Genomic DNA, 25,608 nt, shown 5'->3' on the forward strand with positions numbered 1-25,608 from the left:
CCCAGCGTATAGTGTAATTAACAGGAAACAGCAGGACGTTAGCACCAGAGATTTAATGCCTCTGTAAATTTGCTTGAATGAAAACTGAAGCAGTAGATGAGGCCTGCTTCCAGTTACAAACGGCCATCCGAGCAGAAAGCCAATTTTGAATTAATTTTTAGCAGAACTCACCAACACCACATCTGCTAGAGATCAATCAGCAATAATATTAATTTGCAACATTGGGTATTCTTTACTAAGACAAAGGTTGTAACATACGCCCTACAAGCATTGGAAACAAGTTGGGCCTTTTTAATAGTATAGTCACCATCTTGAATTCAGATTAATAATATATATGCCAGGCTGAGAGAACAAAGACACACTTTTTTCTTTCCCCAAAGCATTAGACCCACAGCGCAAAGGCAGAGCAAGGAGAGGGGCTGGGAAGAGAAAGACGATCAGCTCTTGACCACAAGGAAGGAAGCTGCTATCTTTGCATTTTCTATTAACGTTAGTACAAATGGACTGTTCTATGCCCTGCCTGAGGACTGAGTGAGTAGTGTAGTGTGAAGGGGTACAAGAATTAATCCAGCAAATTGTCAAGCAGAACACAGAGGTTTATTTTTAGCAGATACCCCTAACTGTTGGTAATATTTTGAGGATAGCTCTGGTCACTCATGAGGACTTATCTGAACACTGGCAGCAGATAGATTCAATCATATGTACATTGGCTTCAATGGGTATTTGTTTGACTCCGCAAAATCTAAAAATAGCTCACTATGAGGTTATCCTCTTGGGTTTCACACTCACAGATGAGGGCACAGGCCTATCAATAGACTTCCTTGACAATTGCACAAATATGCAGCCACCTAATACACCCAGACAGTTGCAGGCTATATTAGGATTCCTAAACTATGGTAGATATATGTCTAATTTGTCTAATTTGGCACAGACTGGTCCTTTGTAAGACAGAAATACAGGGAAGGAGCTTCAGATACACCTGGTGCTAGGTCACCCACGCCTTCATGTACGCAGTTTGTAATCTAGGGAAAACAAAGCCAACTACATATAAATCAAATGTCTATTCTACGACAGAAGAAAAGGTCATTACTGCTTTGCAAGTGATCATGCAAAAAGAGTGCACTTCGGCTAAAATAAAATGATGCATGTAAACGCACCCAGTTCACTTTGAGGCTGCCACGCAATCTAGTGTAGCTAACCAGATGGACTCAGTAGGCTGCAATCCAACATGTGCCTGATCTAAAATATCACTACAAAGCAAAGCAGAATTTAAAAGAATGAGTAACCTGATGTGAACCAATGGCGACAGAGCCAAACGTCACACGTTACCTGATATCCTGCTGTTTGATTTCTATCAAGTAACATATTGTGATGGGTCAGCAATTTTAACTGCTGGAACCCAGTCAAAGTATGCAGCTGCATGTGTGGCCATCACAGGGTATTTCACACATGATAAAAACATCAAACATTCTGACATTGCAACTAAACAGCTAGGACATACTTCAGCTCACACTGCTGAAGGGCATGGGTTGCTGCTGGCTCTATGCCAGACAGATTAACAAAAGCCCACATTAATATTCTCAGAATCAGATTAGATTGTCAAAGTCTACAACACTGACTTACACTGGTGGATTAAGAATGATTTCAGTGAAAAAAAGGCATAAAGCCATCTCCTAAAGACAGATCTGGAAACAAATATGCGACATTAAACAGACACAACCTTTATTATGGTTGATGCATAGAAGTGCATATTTACAGGGGCATGTCCATAGCATTGGCAGATAAATATGCCAAAGAAAACACAGTGAAAAAGACAGTAGCAACCATAACTTGCTCTGCTACTGCAATTGATGAGGTGATTAAAGAAACCCGTTTGGGTATCCTACCCAGGTCAAAACGCTTTCCGTGCAATTATATTTATGACATAAAGAAAAGCAAAGCAGTAGTCTCAATTACAATATAAATGGGAGATGCCATTCAATGGTTAATCCCCAATGAAGTAGATAGAGAAAAGCTACTAGTTAACTATCGCTCGACTTGCATCTACCCATTTTGGTATAACTACAACCATACAGCTGCTTCTTGATAGGTATTGGTGGCCAGGTTAATAAGATTCCTTAAAGACAAATTCTTCTTTTGAGATCCAATACTTAGACCGCATAGGCCCTTTACCAGCAGTGACCGAGGATAAATATATTTTAGTAATAGTGCATTCATGTGCAAGGCTTACCCATATGATTTCTCAGAAGAAAGCAGAAGCGAATCAGCAATACAGGCACTGTGGGGTATATTAGCCATAATAGCAACTCAAGCATTTAATGCTAATAATGGTCCACCTTCCGCAGGTTGGGCCCTGAGAAAGGCCTCAGAGGGTTGGGGATCTGAGCTACATTTTTGGGAGGAAATGCTGCAGAGGAACAGCCTCCAGGTGGAAGCTTTCGAGGCCATGTCTGATGCCACACTCCAGGCAGGAGACTGGACCCTGGATCCTGGATAAAATCCATGACAAAACTCAATTTGGCCCTTCCTACAGACCGGCATTGCAAGTAACCAGGGGGAAGGGTTCCAGATTACCTGTCCTGCCCGCTCTTCCATCTCAAAGGGGCACACAACATGTTTTTGTAGATCACACGTTCCAAATGGTTACCATGATGTTTCCGAGCAACCGTCCACTTCAAATTGAGGAACCTAAAGAACAGGAGATGAAGATTTGACAGATAATGTCCGACGTTCAAGACAATCCAGATTATGCCACACTTGATCACAACACATTAATTCAGGAAAGTATTGAGGCTTTGCTCATTTGGAAGCAAAAAGACGAATTAGTTGTTAAAACCATGAACAAATTGTTTTGGACAGACTTTCGGAACTTAATTTGTTTAATTGTCTTGATTCCTGCCCGTCATGTCCCCAGCCCTCCAAGATGTCAGGCTGGAGCCAGGCCACGATCACCAACATGGCCCTCAATGGCCTCTCCATCCCTCCAAAGACCCACTTGGAGTCAGACTTGGCGCTTGTGGCACCAGACTCACTCGCTCCCATAGTATAACATTGGGAATTGTACTTGTAGTGCATTGATGGGGACAAGATGGATGCCCCCACATATTTCGGTTCCCAGAACTGCATGTGCAGTCTAGTCTTTTGGGTGTGGTTCAGCTCAGAGACTCCTGGGATACCCAGAGACTATTTAAGCCACGCCCAGGCTGAGAAGCATGCTTTGGGTTTTCTGCACCTGCAGCGTGACACTCGCCGTGTTCGGATCGGTCTCCAGTAGTCCTGCATCTTTCTTCTGCGCTCAGCTCCTCCAAGAACAAGAACACCGTTAGGAACAGCCTTACCTTGCGGCGCTTCTGCCCATCGTTCATCGCTCCTTCTGTTCAGCGGGCATCTTCGGCGGTGTCATTCCCATCCCGGCACGCCGCTTCCTAAGGAAAAGGGAAAAGAACAGAAAAAGGCATTAGTAAGCATTCAGCAAATCTTCGCCTATTTTTAAAGACTGTACGAGCTTCAAACGCTTACCTGAATCCCAGCCGCTCTGGGGGAACTCTGTCTGCGGAACTTCTCATCCATCTGCAAGAGAGAAAAGACACTCCAGGTTAGCGTAGAAACACCTAGAGGCACCGCGTACCGCGCTTACTCACCGCATTTCTTCTTCATAACCGGCATCCACGCTGAAAACTTTGCAGCACCTAAAAGACACTGAAAAAAGAACTCAGTTCAATACAAATACGAAAGGGTCGCATCGCGCTCTCACTCACCTTCAGCGCTACTCATCTCAGCAGCACGTCGCCATCCCCGGACGCCGGACATCATGGAAGGAAGGAAAGGAACAAAGTTAGAGAACTGTTCAAAAGACTCATTATACTTACCTGTCGGACTCTTGCCAGTGAAGTAACTAGGCAGCAACGAGACTGCATCAATCAACGTGCCCCTGTGCTGAAAGCAGGACGGAGAGCACACTTTCCAAGAAAACCAGGTGAGCACACTTTCCAAGAAAGCCAGGTGAGCACACTTTCCAAGAAAACCAGGTGAGCTGTGGATCAAAGGGAAGGGTTGGACCCCGGGGAAGAAGGGGTTCAAGCACACAGAGACAACAGGGAGTTAAACTCTACCAATCCTGTGTTTCAGGCCCAGTCTCCAGTCGAGTAGACTCCAGGGAAGGGTTCAAGGTCGTAAGAGGTCAGAACAGGCTGAGTGATGTCCCCGTGGATACCAGGTGAGCGTTACAGTAATGTTGGCAATGTTCTTTATTCTGTTATGATCGAGTCTCACTATATTTTTCCTCCGACTGGCTTCTGGCCATTTTTTGAGCATGGATCTTACACCACTTGATAGAAAATTAATTATTCGCAAGCCTTTGGGTTCTTCACACACGTGAGAGAAAAGAGCATTAGGAACAGGGTACTCCAGCCTCAATACACCGGGTTCCTATAGCCATGGGTTATGTGTAGATGCCATAATTTACAACATTTAATGGTCCAAGCAAACTGCTGCAAATTCACCCTTTTTCTGTGATAGACAAATCCAGACTGTTTGCACCCAGACATGCTGTATCCAATACATACAGAGAGCTGTTATTAATCAGGCACATAATGCTTTGTTTGATCCTTTTCATGATGGTGAAACCCTCAATGACATGGGGGTACCATGTTTGTTATGTGGGATATTACACTTTTGCCTGCCAAACATTAGACCAAATGCACGGTCTGAGAACACTGTGTGGTACCTTTCCAAAAAGATAATCCTGAATTTCAAGCACAGTACCCACATATTTCACTAAAGCCATACCAAGAAGGAGATTACAAGTTTGAGAAGCATTATAAATCAAGCCTCCCCGCCTCCAGCCGGATAGTGCACAGCACATGTACATTGCTAATGCAGGTATTTTTGACAGAGGTTCCTTTCCAAACCTGACTGAACAGACATGGCAAGAGGTTGTCCCTCTCTGGTCTATATGGGGTCAGCAAATATGGCAAATCAAGGACGTTCATATATTGGACATGGCATGTAGATTCCCAAATTTGATTTATTTCTTAAATCACATGCATCTCCAGACCACATTCAGAAATACAAACATAAGCTTCTACCTTTATTGGCGGGATTAAGAAGGTGAGTTCTGGAGTGCATCATATAAAGAAGAAAAAGACATACAATGGCACCAAGCATATTACCTATGCATCAGGTAGACGTGTTTGGGGTTGAGTCCAAGGAAACAAATGCAATAAAAGAAGTGTAGGTATCAGTTTGGACCCATACCGTGCTTGGCACTCCCACAACACATCACGGACTTATATTATATTCATAGGTAAATTATGTATTTATATTTGTATTTTAGGATAATGGCACAGATGACAATCATAGTAGATAGAGAATATAACAGAATTCATATCAAGCCCTCAGCATGAACAGGGTTATCTATCTGAGCAGGAAGGCCTTTAGTGCTCGACGAAACTGAAGAAGTGAACTCATAGTCCTCAGTTCATGTGGCAGAGAATTCCACAGCTTTGGACCAAAGACAGCAAATCTTCTTTCGCCCTGTGATTTATAGGATGAGTGAGGGATAGCCAAAAAATGACCATCACTGGAGTGTAGCCGCCTCTCAGGGTGATACAGCTGAATTAGCTCCATCAGATATGAAGGGACGATACCATTTACACACTTGAAAAATGATGCAAGCTGTCTTGAACCTAATACAGTCTTCAATTGAGAGCCAATGTAGCTCATGACGAAATGGGGATACATGAGCAGTTTTCTTCAACTTAAAAATCAATCTGATCGCTGTATTCTGCACTTTCTGAAGTTGCTGAAGTTGTTTAGCAGGGATACCCAGCAAATGACTGTTAAAATAGTCCAGGTGGGCGCTAGTTAAAGCTCCCACGACAACCGCCTGATTCTCTCTAGGCATATAAGAGAGTACTTTACGCAGCAATCTCAAAACAAAGTGCACCGCCTGAATCTTGGCTCCAACCTGTGCTTCAACCCCAAGGTCCTCCTCCCAGATGCAGCCCAGATTTTTTATCTTACATCAAAATTTTAAGTTTTTGCCCAAAAGCAAGTATTCAACAGATGCTTTGGCCCAAATAAAATAAGCCGAGTCTTTGATGCTTGAGCTGTAGATGATTTTTTTGACATCCAGCCACTAACCTCTTCCAGACACTGCCTAGTCGATTAAATGCCTCCTCAAAGTTGACAAGTCGAATGAAGATCTGTGTATCATCCGCGTACAAGTGAAAATACAACGTAACACTTTAGAATTTACAGAAGGGGTCGGATGTATATGTCAAAGGATGCTTTCACAATCTCACCTGAGTGAGATGATATAATCACTAGCTACTTTCATCAAAGAAAACAATTGGACAGCCATTAGGCAGGCAGCTGCTGTTCTGAAATGCACGCCGAGTGGGCATATCTGGAGAACAGCTACCTACACCACCTCTGACCCCAGAATACCTTTTGAGGAAGGGCAGGCAACCTTTTCAGGTAAAACGGACACTTGGTCACTAGCAATAATGTGTATCCTGTCGACTGAGGCAGTGCAGCAGGGGTTTTATACATCAGATTCTAATGATCGAGCTCTAGAGCAGGGCTTCTATGTGCTAAGGGATGTAATTACAGAAGCAGTTACATTGGTTCAAAATGATGTTTTCATTATTAGAAGTGACCAGGAAGCAGCAGTAAGCCTTTCTGTTGTACCTGACTTTCTGGACACTCTGAGCAGAGGAGTTCCAGACTTCAATGTGTTTCATGGGCAGAACAGATGGATGCACTTAACCTATCCACCACTGAACTACGCACAGCAATGGCAAGTTCTACATTCCTTTTGCTCAGCATGCTGAAGAGACGCTTTGTACCATCATCTGCTTGGGCACCAGAAGTGTCCACTTGGATTTAGCATGTTTTTTTTTTAATACACCCATACACACCACACCTTCTATGCTTTGTTAGGAACTACACTCCTACATTGATTAATGACACTTGAGGTAGGGAGCATGCAAAGTCCCTTGTACTCATGCCCGTGTCTCACCATCAAATCCTGAATTGACACTGGAATCTGTGAGAAATCTGAGGGCATTCTCACATTTAACCTGCTTAAGTACCCCCCCCCACAGTGAGGCTGCGAAGGGGCACTACTGGGATGGAGAGTCTTTGAAGAACAGAAGTGGGATGCCCAAATATGAGATCTGACATCACCCTTTTCCTAATCCCGATCTATCCTACCTCCCCTCTACTGTCATAGGATATCATCATGCATGTCCTGCCCTACCCCAAGATCTTCAATCGAACACTCGCACTCCGAGGAAAGCAAGAGAATGTAAAGCCCCCTTTTCTAACTATAACCTAGACTTATCCTCCTGTGCCTTTAATATCATAAACTACTGTGAGAACCGATCTTTTCCTTCCCTGTTAACCTCATTTACTGAGGGTACCAGAGTGTAGGAACCAATACCAATTTCCTATCCTAAGAACACCCCTAGACCAGATACATGGTATCCCTGCTTTCTTGACAGTGATCTAGCCAACCCACCCCTCAGCCTTCATAAGATGTATTAAGACACACAATCTTCTCCCCCCCCCAAAGTATCACTCAAGTACTGTGACGAAGAAGAGGAAATCAAGGGGAGTACAGATTACCTGTGAGAAACACCACTATTGTACTGGGATGAAGAAGATGCAGATAGAGGCACATCAACATCTTCATAGGGCATGTGCCACTAACAAAGCCAGGCAATTGAAATCAACCATGCCCACCTGCAGCCTATCAAGTCTTCAGGAGAGTATAAAGGGAACACTAGCAGGCAGCAAAGAGCGAGTTGGGAGGAGAGCTGAGGAGCCGTGGCTGTCCAGGACCAGTTGGAAGAATAAGGACGCCAAGATGCTGAGGGTCTGTGTGAGGACGCATCCGGGAGAAGCATGGCTAACGACCCCTGTTTCCAGCAAAGAGGAGAAGTCCAAAGAAGGGAGCTGGGAGGCATTCTGATCCCTTGTTACAGCAAGATAAAACATTGCAGCACGAACACATAACACTAGAGACGTGTCGGGTGAAATTGACAAATATAATTACAAGTTCTTGAATGACTCTGTGTAACGAAAGGAAGTGTCTGCAAAGAGGGGAGCTGTTCACGGACAGGAAAAGTGAGTGAAAGAGATGCTAAGAAGGGGGAGCTGTGCGAGAAAATAAGTGGGAGAAAAATCTCAAAAACGGATAGAAAAGTATTGACAACAAACAAAGAGTGTTGGAAAAGCAATGTTGTGGCAACCAGGTGGTCGATTGATCTAGGCTCGCTGCAGAGATCCCAGAATAAGCAAAGAGTGTTGGAAAAGCAATGGGGTGGCACCCAGGTGGTAGATTGATCTAGGCTCGCCGCAGAGATCCCAGAATAAGCAAAGAGTGTTGGAAAAGCATTGGGGTGGCCACCAGGCTGGAGATTGATCCAGGCTAGCTGCAATGACCCCAGACTACCCATCGGGGTGGCCATCAGGTGCGAGATTGATCCATGCTGGCTGCAGAGACCCCAGATTAAGCAAAGAGTGTTAGAAAAGCAGCATTGCGTGGCCACCAGTCGGGAGATTGATCCAGGTTGGGCGGGGAGACCCCAGTATTAGGAAAAGAGAACTCCATTAAGGATAAGGCACCTGGTTGTGCAACCTGTAATGGGTGTAACATGCGGTCTGAGAACTGTGCCACGGCAGGTCAATTGAAAGCAAGAAGCTGCATGATCTAAAAAGGCACATGGTTGCACAACGTGTAATGGTTGGATCGTGTGGTCTGACAACTGCTCCACAACTAGAGGAACCCAATTGAAAGCAAAGGAGCTGCATGATCTGAAGTGCTTCTGGGTTCACGGAAAGGAGACCCAGTGAAGCCTAAAGAACTTACCAGGAAAAGGTACAGTGAACCTTTTGCCAAGTGAACTTTGTGCCAAGTGAACTTTTCTTGGCCAAGTGAAACCTGAGAGACTAGTGAAACTTTATAATCGTGAGTGCCTTAATCTTGGGGAAGGGAGCCACAGAAAGGCTCCATTGTCACATTAACTTTATTTTGAACACTATTTTGGCCTCTGCTTGTGAACTTCTTTCTAGTGCAGCCTGTACTGCTTCCCTTGGGCTTCCGCTTCCTGCCCTTACTTGATGTGTGCAAGGTCTTCCTCGTGCAATGAAGCTGTGCGTTTCTCCCAGGCACTTGTCCCTGCTTCTGCCGGTTTCCAGAGAGGAGCGGGCTGTGCCCCTCTCTGTGCTGCAGGCGCAGTTTTCTGTCACAGGCTCCGCTGCCATCCGGTCATGTTCCCTCAGCTCCCCGGGCCCCTCGCAGCTTCTGCTTACTCGCTGCAGTTCGTTGAGGCAGGTTTCTCTTCACTTTCCTGTCATTTTACACACTTTAATGACAGCTGGGTATATCTTTTTTGTCGGATCTGGCGGGAGCTCAATGAGCTAACGTCTCTACAGCATGGCAACTGGCCACGCCCCCATACAATGTTACCTAACCCTAAACCTATTTGATGTGAGAGAAATATATTTCTTTTGTGAACTTTTTCTCAACGGGGGCTCCAGCCCAACCCTCCTTTCAGGCCGGTACCCCGGATGCCACAGGCCCCACCACGGCTGCCCTGGGTACAGCGCATGAGTGCGAGCCCGATCGGTAAAGAAAATAAAATAAAAAATAAATAAAAGCGTAGCGTACGCGCACACAGGCCTGCCAACACCACCCTCCGAGCCATGACTTCCTACCTCGCCCCCAGACAACACGATTGGCTGGTGGCAGAAGAGGGTGTCACCACCAGCGGAGCAGCCTTAAAGAGGCTGATGGGAGTGGCATTTGCCCCTTCAGCCTATCAGCTCTCCTTAAGGTTCTTTACGGAGCAGGAGGCGAGGTGCAGGAGACCGGTGTCCAGCAGCTACGAGTTAAGGTAGGCCCCCCTCCCCACCCCATCTTGCTTTTTTGGGCATTCCTTTCCATTTTGCTGGCACACGGCACAGGCAAAATGGGAAGAAATGCCACGTCACGTGCCAATGATTCTGATTTGGCTTTGACTGGGCATGTACTTCAAAGGTCCACTGGTGGGAAGAAAAACCTCTGTTTGGGGGTAAGGTGTTTTCCTGAGAAACATACTGCAGAAAACATAGCAGAGCAGCTTTCTGTAATTCTTCAGGCATGTAGCATTTCCCTGGAGCAGATCTGTTACCTCACAAAAGACAATGGATCAAATGTTGTGAAAGCCATCCATCTTCTTGGCCTCTCACAGAGGCAAATCCGTTGTATGGGGTACTGGTTCCACCTAATTGTAACGGAAGCAATTGCAATTCAAGATGTACGGTGTGTAGACAGAATATTTGATAAGTGCCGCTCAGTTAGCAAATATTTTAGGAATAGTCCTGAATCTACCAACTTGAGGGAAATGCAAGCAAGGCATAATCTGCCTGAAACTAAGATGAAAGTTCTTGTGGCTACTAGGTGGAACAGCATTTACGACATGGGGAAGAGGGTGTGGGAACAGGATCTTGCTGTTAATGCTGCACTCACTGCTGCCGCACGCCCTGGTACACGCCGTGCATATAATATTCCACAGGCTGTCACTGCAATGGAGGCAGATATCCTAAAAGATAGTTTAGAGATTTGAGCCTTTTTTAACTGCCACTGAAAAGCTACCAAGGCTGGCATATGTCACATGGTCCATGGTTATCCCGATCATAGCAGAGATGCAGGCAAGATTGACTGCTATAATATAAGAGCACACAGTCAGACCAGGTGGCCCTGATAATGACTGTAATGAGGTGAGTATGTGTGGAGCTGATGTTTCATATTCTCATCAAGGGGCTACTCAGAATAGCCATGGTTCTGTAATAAGATTGCTTTGCAGAACAGTAAAAGCATTGAACACCACAGTGTTTTGGGCAAGGCAACAAATCTGTACCCCAGGTTCAAATCGTTTGGGCTTGAAGAAGCCCTTGAAGCTGACCTGCACATAAAGACTCTGGAGCTGGAACTGAACCGGTTTATGGGCACTGCAGAATCTGGCATAGGAGAGTGCGCAGACCTCCACAAATCAGAATAAATAGAGACTCTGATTTCTGGCTGCTGATTTCCAAAGAGAAATAGTGCTGACAAAGCAAAAATAAAAACCATGTCCGAATTGGATAAATACCTGTCTGAGGACATTGAAGTCCCGTCCACAGATGTCTTATTATGGTGGGGCAAACGTGCCAAAATATCCCTACCTATCTAAATTGGCATTTAAATACCTCTGTGGAACTGCCAAGTCTGTTCCCAGTGAACATCTGTTTAGTAAAACTGGTGACATTGTCAGCAGTAGACAGACATGTCTGAAGCCAGTGTCTTTGAGAAATTGTCTACCAAGCGATTTCAATGTGTATGGAAATGTGTGAATCTAATACATGGATGCCTAGATATGCAGCAAAATAAAGATACCTTTGAAGAGCTCTTGCATATTGTTCCTTTAAATACTTTTACCACAAATTAAAGGACAATGGGTAGGTGGTTTTGAAGTATTCCATTTCAAGAGGGATATGGCTGTGCTCTGGGCTCGGCCCGTGGCAGGCTCGGCCATACCCATTAATTCCCTGGCTCCCCCAGTTCTATTCTGCAGTTCAAAGTCAAACAAATTGTGTGGTTTACAGCCAATGTTCATTCAATTTCACGAATAAAATATTAGCATTTTGCAGAAAATTATTACTCAACACGGTGGGTAATCGAGAAACACATACACTTCTAAGAAATAAACCTTTTGGAGAATTTGATACCTCGTTAGTTTTTAAATCTACTTCAAAAATGGTTTAGTAAGAGCAAAGGAATGCATTAACATAATTGGATGAGGTTGATCTAAAATACTACCAAATTCCACTGCTAACAGCAAATGTCACACGCTCCTCTGTTCTCAAAACCTTTTCGATTCTGGCAGTTTCCTGCATGATAGAGCCATGCACCCCAAGAATCCTAACACAATTTATTTATTTTTATTTTTATTGTAAAACTTCAACATGATATTTCATATCATGTTTTTGTTACATTTTCAAAAGAAAGAAACATTAGATACATTTTCTTTTTCATCTCCTCCCAGGGTGGCCTTAGTCAAGTTTAACAATAGATGTTGTACTATAGGGTAACACAGTTACCGGAAGGGGCAGGCACCATGAAGGCAGATCTTTTAGATACTCGCGGCCTTCAGTTGGGTACTGACTTTAGGGCTTCATCAAAGAAGTTGATGAGGTTGCAGGAAAGCTTGATGTTATGACCTGCTGTGGCGTAGTCCCACCAATTGTCAGGCTCCTGGGATTGTGTTTTGAATTCGTTTAGATGCACCTCACAGAGATCTGTCAACATTGGGCATAATATTGCTAGGTGCTTTAGGGACTCAACTTCTGTAGTTTTGCAGAAGCGGCAGTAATTATTTGCTGTTTCTTTATTCTTTTGCCTCCAGAGCATCTCATTAGTATTTAAAGCGTTCAGTCGCAGCCTTAGAAATTGTGCCCTATGATGGCGAGATGGGCAGTTCGTGAGATATTTTGGTTGACAATGTAATTTGACCAGACTTCTGGAAGTAGGCAGGGTAGATTTGAGGGCTATGCGGGTGTTGTAGGTTGTGATCCAATCCCATTTTGTTAGCTTCTTCTTGGCGTGTTGTGGACGCTTGACTAGCTCTTCTTCCGATATGCCTGCATCAGCCATAATAGAATTTAGTTTGAGCTTCCATGCGTGAATAAGGACATTGTCGATGGATTCTTGCCCCGGCTTAAAGATGCTGTATGCCGGGATGGTTGAGCCGAGTAGTATTTTACGCAAGGTAGATAGAGATATCCAGACAATTGTCATGTACATAGAGTTCAAAGCTAGCTCGTATCTCAAGGCTGACATAGAGATATAATTCGGAAGGCTCAGAACACGTCTCCAAAACTTTCCCTCCAATTGGCACCATAGGTTGTGATTGATATTCAAGGCTGCTTCGCCACCAAAAGTGATAGTTGGAATTACTTTTTGAAGATAAAACATTACTACGGGAGTGACAGAAAATTTCCCGTAGTCAATGTTTATTTTGGCAGCTTGGAGACTCAGGATCTTTATTTTGTCCATCAGATCACTGGTCCATGCAGCTTCGCAGACCGAGTCATTCACCATTACACCAAGGTAGCGGATAGACTTGACACCATTTAGCACTTTTTTTTCTACGTGCCATTGGAAAGACCTGTCTTCCTTTGACCTACCTTGACCGATGCACATGATTTTTGTTTTCTCTGCATTTAAATAGAGCTCATTAAAGGTTAGAAACTCATGCAGGCGAAAAAGAAGATGTTGAAGGCCAATTTGAGTTTGGTCAACCAACACTATATCGTCAGCATAAACCAGGTGATTAATGAAGGATCCATTAAGCTTGGGAGGAAAACTATGGACAGACTTTAGCCACTCCGGTAAATCAGCTATAAAGAGTTTAAAAAGATCTGCTGCAAGGGGACAACCTTGTTTGACACCTTTAAATGTTCTTATTGGATCTGTGAGGTCGCCTTGTGAGCTGACTCTGATTTGAATGGACGTGTTGGAGTGCAGGGTGATGATGGGCTCTAGCAGATGATCTGGACAATGCCACAAGCGTAATTTTGCCCATAGTTTGGTCCTATTAATGGCGTCAAAGGCTTGTCGAAGATCGACAAACGCCAGGAAGATTCTTTTTTTCGCCTCCATCGCTGACAACTTTAAGAATGACAAGATTGTCAGATTCACGTCAGTCCCCACGTTTTTCGTGAACCCTGTTTGGCGACAGTCAGGTTTTCCTGCTGAAATTACCCAATTCACCAGCTGTTGGCGCAAAAAAGAGCCGAAAATGTTCCCAATAGTATCTAGGAGGGCGATCGGGCGATAGTTAGCAGGATCGGCTCGACATCCCTTCTTATATATCGGAACTACAATTGCCCTGCACCAGGAGGAGGGCAGCTTCCTACTGTTTGTAATCTGAGAGAACAACTCGTAGATGACTTTCGCCCAATGTACACTATGTTTTTTGAGCATGAGGTTTGATATTTGGTCCGGGCCAGCAGCTCTTGAATTTTTCAGCTTAGAGATTGCAGATTCAATCTCTTTGCAGGAAGGTGTGATATCCCAAATAGAAAGTGTCGCGTCAGGCTGCGAGGGATCTTCAGACACAGGTTTTTCATACATTAAGGTGAAGTATTCGCACCATTTGTCGCTTGTGATTTCATTGGATTTTCTGGGGATGATTTGGAACGGCCCTTATTCAGGATGGCCCAGATTTCACGGGTATTTTTCGGTACGAGAAGTTTTAGCATCGTTTCTGCTCGACCTTGATCGATGATGCTTGAGTGTGATCTTAGCCAATTTCGATGATCTTGCCGTCGGTTCTTGATCATAATTGCCTTACAACGTTGGTCGCTCGGCTCTCTTTTGATTTGCCTGAGATCTTTCCTTAACAGTTTTTTTGCCAATGCAATTTCAGAACTATATAGATGTTTCAGCGATGACCTGAACGTTCTTGAGTTGGAAATTATTTGAGTGTGGTCCATCAGCAAATGTGTGTATTCTACTATCTCAAATGCGTTTACGCTGTGGCTTAGATTGGCAATAGCAGATCCATTGATTACTAATCGATTGCCTGCTGCATTTGTTTGTAATTGGAAGGAGTATTTTTCTGGCATATTGCAATGCTCTTCGCGCCAAACAAGCCGCAGCAGGTTATGATCGCTAGATGACATCGGCCGCACTTTAAGGGAAGAGACTTTGTGGAAGAGATCCGCCGAGGCCCAAATGTAGTCAAGAGTGTTTGTACGAGCCATGCAATGCCACGTCGGATTTGCGGGAGAGTCGCCCTTTATTGTTCCATTCAGCATCTGGCAGTTACGTACCAAAAGATCCTTTGCCCAAGTTTGGCCTCGCTGAGCTACTTCCAGATCAGGAAGCCGAACATTTAACTTAGTGAGTGGGTCATATCTAAACCAACTGCAATTGATGTCGCCGCAGATGAGTACAGAAACATTGTCGTATTCTAAAAAGGTGTGATCTATTTCGTTCAATACTGACTGGATGAAGGATGTTGATGAGATCATGGCTGGATTCCAGTATCCATTTATTATTAGAAGATTGGAAACGGTGGCTCTTAGCGAAAGTTTGATCAGAGTGCTTTGCACAAATGGATTAGGATTCGTGGAAACAACAAGCGACCACTAGTTCTGGATTTTCAAGAGTGTTAGCAAGCCCGCAAAAGGTAGACCTTTTGGGTTCTTGCCAGCTGGATTTATCAGCGTAATGAATCCATCGCGAGTGGGGGGATCCCGTAACCACGTTTCCTGTAAGCATATCGCAAACACATTCACCAAAGATTCTTGAAATGTGTTAAACAAGTGCGTGAATCCTCTCGTGTTCCATGACAGTAGAATTAGTTCTTGTTGTTTGACGTTGGCTCATTGATATTTGCGTGGTCCATTTGGGAATCTTTTCGCATTGTTGGCTCTTCTTTCAAATGACTGATGCGTCATCTAAAATGTCGGGCGATGAGACTAGAGACTGGCGCACGGCCAATCGCCTGGCGGTGCCGTGACTTGCTTCATGGTCACGATTTACCTTGGAAGATAAAACGGCTCTCGTAGCAAGAGCCTCGAGGGTGAGATCGAAGCCGTAAAGCAGGAGATCTCCGTTTGCTTGAAGTAGCATGTTTTTTACCGCCGTCGATGAAATGTGGAGAAACACTTGGTCGGAAGACGTTTCCGTTATGTATTCCACAATTTTGATGTCATCTGATGAAATGGCTCGCAGTGGTGGTATGCATGCGAGCAGTTTTAGAATGTTTCCTCTATTTAGATTAACATCGTTGCCATCTGAATGGATGTTTTGGAGACAGAGTTTCCACTTGCTAGTTTGAGACTCAAGATTGACAGGACCAGAAGCGCGCTGAACTGGAGGCAAGCGCGATTTTAGCTGATTCGACGTGTGTTTAGGATTTAGCCTAGAACTTAGTGGTTGCTGAGCTGTCCTCTTTGTTAAGGGTGAAATTTGTCGAACATTGGGCCTTGATTGTGCGATCTTCGAAGTTTTATTTGCCTCTAGCTTTTCCCTCATTGATGGCCCAGTTGATATTACAGCTGGGGCTACAATCGAAGCATTGGTGGAATTCTCAAGATCAGCTGAGTAAGTCGATAAATCACATAGGTCAACAGAAGAGTCATGAGAGCCATTTCCAATGGAAGCATCATTGGATGCTATGCGCCGGCGTTTTGCTGAGGTCCTTAAGGGACTTGGTCTGGCACCTATTGATCTTGATGGTGCATTGTTTGTAGGTTTTGTTACAGTCGTTGTATGAACATGTCGAGTGAACAGACTTGTCTTCTTTGGGGTTGTTAGGCTCCTTATAAAGATTTTTTTGATTTGCTGTTTTTGTTTAGGTTGTATATATTTTTTGTTAGGATGCTCTGCTTGTTGTCCGGCAGACTTTTTCAGATTAGTTTCAGCGCTTGTAGTGATTGTTTTTGCTGGCCCTTTGAATATGTTGAATGAATTCACTGACGTGGAGGTTTGCGCCGGTACGTATCCTGGTGACGGAATTGCTTTTGTTGCGAGACTGCTTGTTTGAGGGACTGATCCCTGCATTTTCGAGTTTGGAACCGAAGTGTCATGGGAGGGAGCCAGAAGGCTCATTATTGGATCGGACTGCGAGGGTTTGTTTTCAATTGTCACAGGTGCGGTCAAGACTTGAGGATGAGGGGATCCTGATGAATCTTCTTGTGTCTTGCAAGCACCTCGGGAGGCAAAGATTGTGTTTTTTCGCATCCATTTCACAGAGTCCAACAAACCTTCCATTAGGGAGTCATTTTGACAATGATGACGAGCAGCTAGGTCGCTCAACCTGTCTTGCCATCTGGCCGCATTTTCAGCATTTGATGTCATTTGTGCTTGAAGGAAGCACGAAAAGTGTTCAAGTTTATCGATTTTTGTTGTTAGATTGGAGATGGCAGCACTTTAATCACTTATAGATCCTATCAATGATTCAAAAATTTTGGTGAATGGAGCTAAGGCAACAGCAGAGGCAGCTAAAACATTGTTGTGAATCTGAGAAAGCGCTTCGGGTGAAATGCCAAGCGGTTGAGGTACAGAATCATGAAGGGACAAGGAGCCAACTGAATTATCCAAATTGTAATGCGGGTTAAAGGTGGAGAATATTTTTGCAGAAATCGTCGGATGAGCTTCTTCGCCAAACTGAGGTGGCCTTGGATGTGGAGTGCTTGCATTCAACGTTGAGTTTTCATATACAGGAGGTATGATGAAAGTACGTTTTGCCTTAAGCTCGGCAACTCTTTGCAGGCCACTAGCGCGAGCAATGGCACTCCGATCGCGTTGAATAGGGAGTGGATTGAATTCTAGTGCCGGTGGCTGAGGAGTGTTGAATGGCTGAACATCGCTGAGCTGGTCATTTGCAATCGAGATGGAAGAGCGACCAACGTCTGGAGCTTGAGATGCCAAAGCGCTATCGTTGTCAGGTTCGGTGCATTCAAAGGCTGCTCCTAGAGCAGCTCGACCTGCTGTTTTTAGTATGGGAAGAGCAATAAGGGAACAAATTGGATTGATTGTGGGCAAAGAGCGTGGAATAATAGCAGGGGCCTTCAATGTATTTTCGGTGCTGACCAAGGCAATCTTGGGGCCACGCGACTGAACCGGAAAATGACAAGAGCTTTCCTCCTGTAACAGAATGTCATTGACAGTGGGGAGACAAGTCAGCCCCACAGTAGGCGTAGATAGTCGCTTATTGCTCAAAGCTTGTTTAGGAATTAAATTATTCATCGCAGGGTTTCCCGTCTCAAGATTCGCAATTTTTAACAGTTCTTCGTCAGTCAATAAATGTGACAAGAGACCTTTGTCTGTTGAAAGGCCAGCAGCGTTCATGAAGTTGTTGTTATGAGAGGGCGTAAGTGCCATCATAGCCGGTTGCGTTGTTCGTAATGATTTAGATGTTTTAACATTGGACCGAGGCACCGGAATATCGCCTGGAGCGCTAGATGAGTTCAGTACATCCACCTTACCCGCTCTGTTTACTGATATGTCTGTTTCACCGACAAATGGGATTTCATCATTAGAAGCTGGATTACAATCCAAATTGATAGTGGGGAATCTCGATGAGTCAGGATTGTCTGACTGTACTGCTAAGGCGTTAGATGAAACTGTGAGCAGTACAGATGGAATTAAGGCATCGGTTTGCGCGCATCGCTCTTCAAGAGACAAAAAAGCTAGGGGCTTTGGAGAGCTGATAGCTTCAGTTGGTAATAACCCATTTGTAGCCATAAGCGCACGCCCAGTCGCTTTGCTTACCTTAGGGCCGACTGCAGCTTTCATCATGGACCAAGGATTTGGTGAGCGCCGTTGCTGTAAGGATTGTTTTTCGGGTCTGTGGGCCGTCTGCCGATAAAGGTATTATTTGCGGCGACTCGGCGAGAGTACGTAGGACGAAGCCACCAGTGCCTAACAGTCGCTTAACAGTCACAGGGCTTTACTCCTGACGGGCTTAACGCCGCAAGGGTGGTAGCCTCTGTCCTTTCAAGGCCGGCCCGAATCACGTGATTGGATCACGTGCGGATGTTGCCACGCCTCCTCCAGGAAGTGCGTTGGAACGGCGTTCGCGGCAGGAGCAGGGGGCAGCTTGCAATGCCGGACCAGGTTGCAGGTGGAAGCAGCTTCTGTGGGCAGCTTCTGTGGGCTTCCAAGTGCTTTCAGCAGTGAGTTGTACACAATACCTTTATGAAAACGACATAGTATAAGGTGCTCTATTGTAACTCACTCACATTAGACTCAAAATGTTACACTGCCTATAATGCATATGGGATAGACAGAGATTCAGAATGAGAAAATGTATAGCTTACAGACAACCAACATCCGATTTTAATGATTCTTGTGTCTAACATTTTTGGGCATCTGTTGAATTCCCCATAACGTACAATGTGTGTGATCGTTCTAATTTTACGAGACAGAAATCTAGCATCTTCCTAAAATGTGTTCCTCACACACAATTTTTGAATGTTCAGAAAGGTACAAATCTGAGAATATTCAGGAAACTGTGACTGACCCAACATGTTCATGGTCTGATATCCTGGCATGCAAACGACCATGAAATGAAATGATGCCACTTATACCAAGAATAATTTGTAACCAGCCCCAATTATCCTCTACTTCAATTGTTAATAACTTTAAAATTGGCAGTTTCTCTTTTATATATAAATCTTTATTAGAATTTCTCACAAATATAGAAACTATCACAGTATGATTTCTTTAAACACAACATATTTCAACATTATTGACATCACAGAGTAATTCATGTCCCTTAAAAATGACATCGGCAAGTGCATATTGAGAAAGAAAATTCATTTTAGTTCTTACATTATTAACATTGAAACATAGGGTCTCTGAATAGAAAGGCATGGGTAGAATCTGCTGCGAACAGTATTTGAATATGGACTATGTGGTCATGATGGGCATTTCCTTACCCAAGTAGCCAAGTAGCACTCGTCGCTTCCAACGAGTGTAAACGATAAAGTGTTTACGATCTGCCTAATGCATAACAAAGTTGTTTTTGGCTTTCCAAAAGGCGAGCACCACTTCGTAATCGATTTAACAAATACTTGCATAAACAACTTAGTAGCCAGACCCATTAATGAAAAAAAGGAATAAAACATAACCTTTTCAAGGTGGCATAATGCTTGGGAACGTATGCAATCTTATTTGTCGTCTTCATACCTGTAAGTGGCTGAAATAAGATTCCTTCTGGAGATTCATATGATGCAAATCCTGTGGGTCAGAACTCCCCCCCCCCCGCCCCCACTGAATTGCCCAAGTTTCATTTTCTGTTGATTTTGTTGACAGCTGCACGGACTGGGTGCAACATTTCTCGTTTATGTTTGGGGTTCACATCGGTCAACAAAGCTGATAGTAGTTGTTCAGTCTTACGATCGCTCACATACAATTTACTGTAAAAAAGGGCCTGACATGCTCTTAGAGTGTGATGACGGTGGAACAGAAGATCGGTGGAAGCATGCTTGAGACCAGAAATTTGAGTGTCTACTCATGTGAAACATTTTCTAGACAGTAGAAACATTTTCCTGTGCAACCACACTTGTCTTGTTCCAGCACACCCCCAAAAAGATCTGGACATTAGGATGGCAAAGATACATATGAACAGGTCATGTTGCCATGCACGTTCAACCATACATTCAGACATCATTTCATTTGAAAATGTTTATCAGTGGTACAACATTGACTCAGACACCAGTCTTTTTTCAAAGAAATGAAATGTCCAGAATTGCAAATTCTGCCACTGGAGCAATATTATATGTAGGCCGGCAGCAACAGTTGGGAAAAACTAAGATGGGATCTTTAAACAAAAGCATCAGTTAGCAATAGAAAATCTTCACAGTGCTCTGAAGCTTCAAAATCCACTCAGGCCAGTAATAGGTTTCTAGTGTAACCAATTCATTTCAAGGAACAGGGCCAAAATAAACACGACTAGGTATGCAAAAATGGATTACAATACAACAGATGCATTGAAAAATAAATAAGGGTTGACTCAAATTTTGCAATCATAATTAATATCCATCTTTAACACTAACAGCAAGTGCACATTTTACAAAGGAATATATTACTGATTAGGGCAAGTACAACATTTGTATTTCTTTAACTATGGCCTCTATTGTTGAACCTGAATAACTTTGCACATTATTGGAGTAACCATATTCGAAAAAGGCATTTCTGAACAGCATTTACCAAATTGTAAAGAGAAAACTCGCTGAATAGTTCCCCAATCCGGAAACACATGATGCTAATCAAAAAGTTTCTTCTATACTGTCACAGCATTGTTTGAGGATCGAAATAGGCCACCACGCTGCAGTGGGATTTCCAAATGGGAAAAATGATTTTGTACTATTGTGATCATGTATGTACACTGAAAACCTCTGAAAAGCGAACTTAAGGTGGGAAAATATGGCATTATATAAAAAAGGTTTGCTTATCTTTCACAAATACGTATTTAAAATTGGTCCTAACTATACAGCAAAGATACAGGACATTCCAGTTGGGTAAAGCAGATTAGTGATCAACGGCATGCCCCCCCACCAGATACAGCAAGGGGAATAGGCCCACAGTGAAATGCCACTGGGTACCAGGAGATTTTCTACTCCTGTGGCTCAGTGAGCAACTCGTGCTTCATTGCACTGACAGAAACTTGGGGCACACAATGATTTTGAAACGACTGGGAGATGGGTGTCTACCAACATATTTCCTTGAGCTTTTTAAACCATGCTGGTTTGATATTTACTTCACTAAATTCCTCCCTTAGTGACTTCATCTGGGCGGATAAATATTGCAAGTCAGTACCACTTCATCACCAAAGCAGTGCAAATGAAGCTAAACGCTTGACAAAGTGTTAATGATGATTGTGGAAAAACACGTTTAAACATCAAAGACATGATAGAACTTCCACTCGTGAGTTACCCAACTGCAGTAGTCCTTGTGTTCAACTAACTGATGCACTGTTTTAGGTTGGGAATCTGAATATTGATATTACATGTTTTTCCTTCCCTTCATAACCTTTTCAATAACAAAGCTGAATTTATAGTTAAGGACACGCTCAATCGTCTCTTGAACGTTCCTCACAACAGTTTCGATACCAACTGCTTTCACCAAAATGTAACTGAGAAGTTAACACAATGAAGGTGTCAATGATTCAGTGGGTCAAGAGCACAAACAACCCACACAAACATATTACCACGGATTACTAATTCCCTTGTGTTTGTTCACACTAACGACCCAAACGAGATGACTTTCCGATCTTACTGCTGGTGTTCTGTGTCTACTTGAATTGCAGCAGGGGGCACTTTGAACATTAACAAGGTATATCGATAGGACACTGGAAAGTCCGACTCATCATAAAGACTGCAGCACAATACATAAGCCAGAATTGTGCTTGGTGCATGAAGTGCGCTACAAGAGAGTCCAGTTACTGTCAGTCTAACAACGAGTTCTTATTGCTGGTATAATCGCTGTAGTAACTCCGCTTAATAACATTCCAACCTTGCAAGATTTCAAACTTGAGGTACAGATAGATGTCACATACAACAACCTTAAAAAAAGATTAATTATTCATAACGTTGAAAGTCTTGCAATTTTGTGGATCAGGCACCCACTCGGAATAAATAAAAATAGATGCTATTTCTTAATACCATACAGTAGAAAAGCACATGTTAGCTCTAATGAGCAGCTCAAACATTAGTGTTCACATGATCCGTTTCAACGTCTGTATGGCTTATTTTGCTTCTCCGCTTCCAAGTTATCGATAATGTCGCAGGTAAACAAGTTTCTGGGTCTGAAATTTCTCTCTGCACAACGGGCATTCAGCCTACACAAGAAAGAGATAATATGGATTAACTTTTGTTCACTAGAAACAAGGCAGATCCTCGATGGCTAGCCTCTGTTTGTATAGAGCAAACACATAACACATGCAAAGTCCTTTTAGGCTCACACATATCTTAAACATTAAAAACCTTAAGAAAGGATACCCTAAAGCAGAGCATAATGACACTCAACATAGGTCTCCAAAATGAGGTTGTAGACTGAATCCAGAAATCAGTCTCTATGTCCTGAACATGAGCTACTTTTGGTAGCAGCTATATTATGCCAAGTGGATAGATCCTACCTTTGTCTATTTAAAACACAAGGCTTCAATATTGCCATCCTGTGAGCCACTCTAAAATATAGACCTATTATTTATTTTTAGATTTACATATTTAGTAACTAATTTCCCACGCTGTTATTTTGCCAAATCACTTTGTGTCCTTGCAGTGGATTAGTGACTGTAAAAGGTTTCCTCCCTGACCTTATTTGTGGATGGAGGAGGTTACCCCTGAGGCCGGATACAACCGGAAGGCAGGTGATATTAGGCACAGTGATGGCATAGGGAGAATCCCATGGCTACGCCCAATATGCCACACACGTAAAACGGGCTGGTTACTCAGTCTTTTTAACAGAATCAATGTGGGGCGTTCATGTGGGGCAGTAGTGCGGGGATGGCTACCCTTGCGGTGGGTGCAAAAATAATATCTAAAAACGGGGGAAACTACTAGGACTCCAAACTAGAAGCTTCATACTATTTATAGACATAGAGCCAGTTAGATTAAGGGAGTTCTCCCCAAGTGTAATGTCAGAGCATGCTAAGTAGAAAAAGAAGTGCCCACTGGGAAGGACTAACCCTACACACCAATTACATCCTGAGACACACTTGTGTTGCCTTAGGCCCGACAGAACCTGGAAGGCGGGGCCAGGACCCTATAAAAAGGAATTGTCTGTGGAAGAGGGGATTATTTAGAGACGGTCAGAAAGAGTGAGGGATGCAGTAGGCGGGGTAGAGTGAGGGCCTACAGGAGGCTGGGAAGAGTGAGGTAACCAGAAGGCTGGGAAGAGTGAGGTACCCAGGAGGCTGGGGACAGCAAATAACCCAGGAGGCTCAGGAGAGAAGCGCACAACTTTGAAAGAGAATGATTGCAAAGTTAGCTCTGGTTACAGAGGTATGCATGGGGGAGGTGGAGAGAGAGGAGGAATGGGAGTTTTTACCAGAGCAGATTTGATTGCGGTTGAATTCATCACGCTTTTTTACCACACATTTTGCCGCAAAAATATGTGGGGGTTGGGTTTAAGTGAATAGTTATTGTAGGGGGATTAAGAGGGTGCAGGGGTTTCCCCCTTGTATATTTGTGGCAAAATCGTCCAGGAAAAAAAAGAATTCAAAGAATTCTACCATGATCAAATCATCTCGACCGAATCACCCTAAACTGAGAGAAGCGAAGGAGGTGATAGTGGGATGAAATGCTGAGGAATGGGTGGGGCAAGGAAGACCGCCCCCAATGTAAAGATGTCTAATGAGATATGCCCAAAGAGAAGGTGGTGATTAACCAGAGGATTAAATAGAAAGGCGATCAGGAGTCGAGAGGCGTAGCAGGTTATCACCGAGTAGGTGGGGGAGAAAAGGGACCAAGGAGGTGTAGGAGAAGCAAGAGGATAAAGATTGTAAGGGTAGCCCAACTTACAGGGGTACCCCTTAATTATATGGGTACCCCTAATCACGCTCACACCAGAGTAAAGAACAACCCTCTAGGGAAGTAAGGCCAAGAGTCTATCTTGCAAGTATAACAAATGTATTCTTTACAGAAATGAGGATAGGAGCAAAGAACTCTGCTGCCTGAACGGTGTCCCTTAACCGTCCCATCCTCCTGCAGACTGGTGCCAGGCAGGAGCTTATATACTCTTAACTTGGTCACTGGATATGGGCATGGCTCCATCCAAAACTGGCCTTCCCTAAAACGGGTGCTCCAGTCTTCCTCTCTTCAGGGTCAGATTTCTGTTTAGGACATACTACTTAACATATTGTTAGCCTATGCAAGAATACACTGTAGCTCATGTTTTTCATCATTTTATTACATTATGTACATTTATGTATAAACACATGTCACCGTCACGCTGTCCCTATTTCATTCATTTTCCTCATATTTTTACCTCGTCCAGTAATCCCCCGTAAACCCTTGTTTTCCATAATTCTGCATTGAGCATGTTAAAATCCCCATTTAGCATACATGGGCTTTTAACAGACAGCAGACAGCTGGTCAGCCAATTTGTGTGCTCTGCCAGAGCTTAGCCTCAGTGTTGCAAAACCCCATGAGCTCTGCAATCCATTTTAAGCGCAGGCCACATTCCTTTTGGCAGAGAGCCTGCTTTGAGATTTTAAAATTAAATAGGATTTAATATTTACAAATGTATTCATCTCCTAGTTATTTGCACCTTATATTTAAATAATAACTGCCTTCCGTTAGTGCCCGCCCATGTCTCTGTGCGTGATTAAATTTGCATAAAAAGATTTCTCAGTGCACCTCCTCCCCACTGGGCTGTTTGTAGTGTCTAGAAACAGTCAAAAAGAAGTCCTGCCTAATTCTAAAGCGCTTGGGACGCAGGAAGGTGGTAGCTCTTTCCCAACATTCCCCCTTTTGTTACTTCTACAGTAACAAACTCATCTCCACCCAACATATCTTCAACCCCAGAAATATTAGTTTTAGTTTTGCTGTATGGCAAGGTGTTTTAGATCCCCCAAATTGATACCATCATCTTTGCACTATTAGGGACTATATTAACACACCATCAGAGACCCAATTAGCACTTACAGAAGAGGACCAAGAAGAATACGATAACAGTAACCAGTATTTTTACTGCTGCCCCAAGCCATGACGGGACCCAATGAAAGGCAAGCGATAGCCAATCCGTGTTCTGAACTCAACCGTCTTTCTTCATTTTAACACCTAGATTGTGCACTGACTCAATGACATGGGATAGTGACCTTTTCTCAGCATCCTCCGGGGGTACAAAAGTGCAGCAGCTGCTTGTACCCCAGGAGCCAAAAAAGATGAAAAGAAAGTCTCTGCTGGGCTAAAATGTTGATACTCATCAGGTATTCCTCTGAGCAGTGCGGAAGAGTCCTTTGAGACAGTTTGATCTCTTTCTTCCCCGCCGTTGAAATCATCCTTTTTCTGGCAGCATACCAAATTCTTGTGTGATCAGCAAGTTTCTTTCTGCTT

At 43.7% G+C, this 25,608-nt stretch overlaps 1 protein-coding gene across 1 annotated transcript in view; it reads right to left on the reverse strand.

Annotated features, from left to right (window-relative positions):
- Positions 1-20,566: 20,566 nt before the first annotated feature.
- The window catches only part of PEX10 (peroxisomal biogenesis factor 10), a 257,024-nt gene continuing 251,982 nt past the window's right edge, over positions 20,567-25,608 (reverse strand). Inside the window, exon 6 of the mRNA XM_069610190.1 lies at positions 20,567-22,388. Within this exon, the coding sequence (XP_069466291.1) occupies positions 22,320-22,388 (69 nt within the window). The 3' untranslated portion in view covers positions 20,567-22,319. The remainder of the gene's footprint in view (positions 22,389-25,608) is intronic.

This window comes from Ambystoma mexicanum, chromosome 8 (genome assembly GCF_040938575.1).
Source record: "Ambystoma mexicanum isolate Mex_15411 chromosome 8, UKY_AmexF1_1, whole genome shotgun sequence".
In the NCBI taxonomy this organism is placed as follows: domain Eukaryota; kingdom Metazoa; phylum Chordata; class Amphibia; order Caudata; family Ambystomatidae; genus Ambystoma; species Ambystoma mexicanum.